This window comes from Pteropus vampyrus, unplaced genomic scaffold, assembly GCF_000151845.1.
Source record: "Pteropus vampyrus isolate Shadow unplaced genomic scaffold, Pvam_2.0 Scaffold292, whole genome shotgun sequence".
Taxonomy (NCBI): Eukaryota; Metazoa; Chordata; class Mammalia; order Chiroptera; family Pteropodidae; genus Pteropus; species Pteropus vampyrus.
The window spans coordinates 680457-682883 of record NW_011889073.1 but is presented as its reverse complement, the minus strand read 5'-3'; the positions used below and the strand labels follow the sequence as shown (position 1 = coordinate 682883).

At 46.0% G+C, this 2427-nt stretch overlaps 1 protein-coding gene across 2 annotated transcripts in view; it reads left to right on the top strand.

Moving 5' to 3' along the window:
• SYTL3 (synaptotagmin like 3) overlaps nucleotides 1-2427 on the top strand; it is an 83892-nt gene that overhangs the window by 59792 nt on the left and 21673 nt on the right. For both annotated transcript variants that reach the window (XM_011376302.2, XM_023521108.1), the window contains one exon: nucleotides 1139-1273. In XM_011376302.2, the coding sequence (XP_011374604.1) occupies nucleotides 1139-1273 (135 nt within the window). The remainder of the gene's footprint in view (nucleotides 1-1138; nucleotides 1274-2427) is intronic.

Below are 2427 nucleotides of genomic sequence, written 5' to 3'. Positions count from 1 at the left end.
AGCATGCTGCGAACTTGACCGCCATGGCAGCCATCCCGCTCAGGTGCCTTACCTTTGGATCTTTCCTCAGCCAGCCTTTAATACCTCGCCCAGGTTACACTCCCACTGCAGACCACCCCGGAGGCCCCCTCTTCTTCATTCCCACAGCCTTGGCTCGTGCCTCCATTTTAATCGCGTGTCCATTTCCCACCAACAGGGCACCTTGGAGAACAGACTGTGCGTATTCTCCCCGCTCTCCACCCCCTCTCTCCTCCCCCAGCACTTAGAGTGGATAGAGTGTTGCTTGACACATGTTTGATGGGAATGAGTCCGCATTCTGGGGGTTGAGGGCAAAAACAAGAATTGGGAGGTAATCATTATTTTCATCTGTTCCCTAAAATTCCCGCTTAGTTTTTTATTCTTGAAAATGATGACGGTGGTGCAACTGTTGTATTTCCAAGTTCTACTTCCAAACCGGTATCCAAAAAAAAAAAAAAAAAAAGAAAAAGTCTTGATTCAGAAACTTTGTATTTTCAGCTAGGAAGAGATACGAGCACTGTCCGATAGAACTTTCTAGCCATGGCCACATGTGGCTACTGAGCACTGAAAGGGTGTCTAGTGTAAGCAAGGAGATGAATTGATTACTTTTATTTTATTTCAATTATTTGGAACTCGAATTTAAGTAGCCACATGTGACTAGCTGTTGCTGTGTTAGAAAGCCCAGCTCTATACGTCGTAGAAACACTCGCTTCTTATAAAAAATATTTTTATAAGATTTGGAGATACGTTTTGATTTTTCTCTTTTTTATGAGCACATTAGAGCTAAAACTCTGCCTATTAGATGAACGCCATATTTCATGTGATTAAATGCCAGGATTATTGTTAAGGCAAAATATAGACTTCCATTCCTTTAAGACTTTCACTAAGCCATAAGTAACCCACGCATCACTGTGCGTAAATATCCCACGGCTTGACGCTGCTGCCTTGGGGCCCCGCCGGTGTGTGTGTATGCATTGACCCGACCGAATTCGTGCCTGGAAGTTTGCATATGAGTGCCACTGGGGAATAGATGCGGGCTGTGCTAGCTGAAGCCACCACATTTGAGCAAAATCGGACTGGGATGCGGACTATCTTATGAATTTTCTGTTTCCATTTCCAGAAGGTTAGCGCACCAGACATCCTGAAGCCTCTCAGTCAAGAGAGTCCAAAACGCCTCACCCTCCCTGTTTTGAAGCAGGAAGATCTCCCACCCCGTGTAAAGCCCAGCACTTTATTCTCAGGAGGCTTGAGACAGGTGAGTCTTCTCTTGTATCCTTGACACAGGAGGTGTGGTTGTCGTCAGGGCTGGTCGACTTGGTTGTTGGGTTGGATCCATCAGCACGAGCGGTGGTGAGTGCTGTCTGGCAGGAGGAACCGGAGCGTGACGGCAGAGCTTGGAGGTTAAATAGTTTACTTAGATTGGGACCCGGGAAAACCTCACTCTGCTTTGATGGTGGTGGTTCTTTTTTACATCTTATTGCAAACATTTTTATATATACAGGGAGTAATTGAGAATAAATAATGATGTCTCTGGATGAGAAGGTTTTCGTTCTGATGAAGTTTAATTTATCACATTTTTATGGTTCTATCTCTGTCTTGGCTACTTAGAAGTCACGAACATATTCTCCCATGTTTTCTTCTAGAAGCATTATGAAAGTTTAGCTTTTACCTATAGGTCTTGATCCAGCTCATTAATTTCTGTGAATGTCATATGGTAGATTTTCAGGTTCATTTTTTTCCCCCACATGGATACCCAGTTATTCCAGCACCATTTGTTTAAAAAAAAAAAAAAAGACAGTTATTTCTCCATTGCCTTTGGTGTCTTTGTTATAAAAACTGTGAGTCTTTTTCTGGGTTCTCTATTCTGCTCCACGGATCCCTTTGTCTATCCTTATGCCAACAGCACGCTGTCCTGAGCTTTCCCTCTGGGTTCTCTGGAACAGTATCCAAAATGTTGTGCCTGTGCCTCTGTGCACTTTCCTGGGACCAGAATTGGGCCCTCAAATGCAAATATGCAGACGAAGCTCACACAAGTCCTCTGGTGTTCCCTCCCAACTTCCATGAGTGTGTCTGCCTGGCCGGGGGCACACAGCTCCGATCCCTGAGGAGGCTCAGCAGCTGCTTCTGGGACGCCCTAAGGCTGTGAGAGTCTGGAATGGTGCTGCCAGGAGATCTGGAGAGCCTGTTAGGATGGCTCAGCCCCCGCCTCCAGGACTAGGTGTGGTTTGTACTTGGGAATAGTTCAGAAAGGTCCAGTACTGAGGAAACAGTTCCCTGAGATCCAGGCAGGCACAGATGACTCCAGAACTTTCTCTCCTATGGTCGAAGCCTGTGGTGGGCTTGAGACAGGTAATCCACAGAGAGCTGGCCTCTGGGTGGCTTTTCCAAGGCTCACTGGGAGTTATGCCT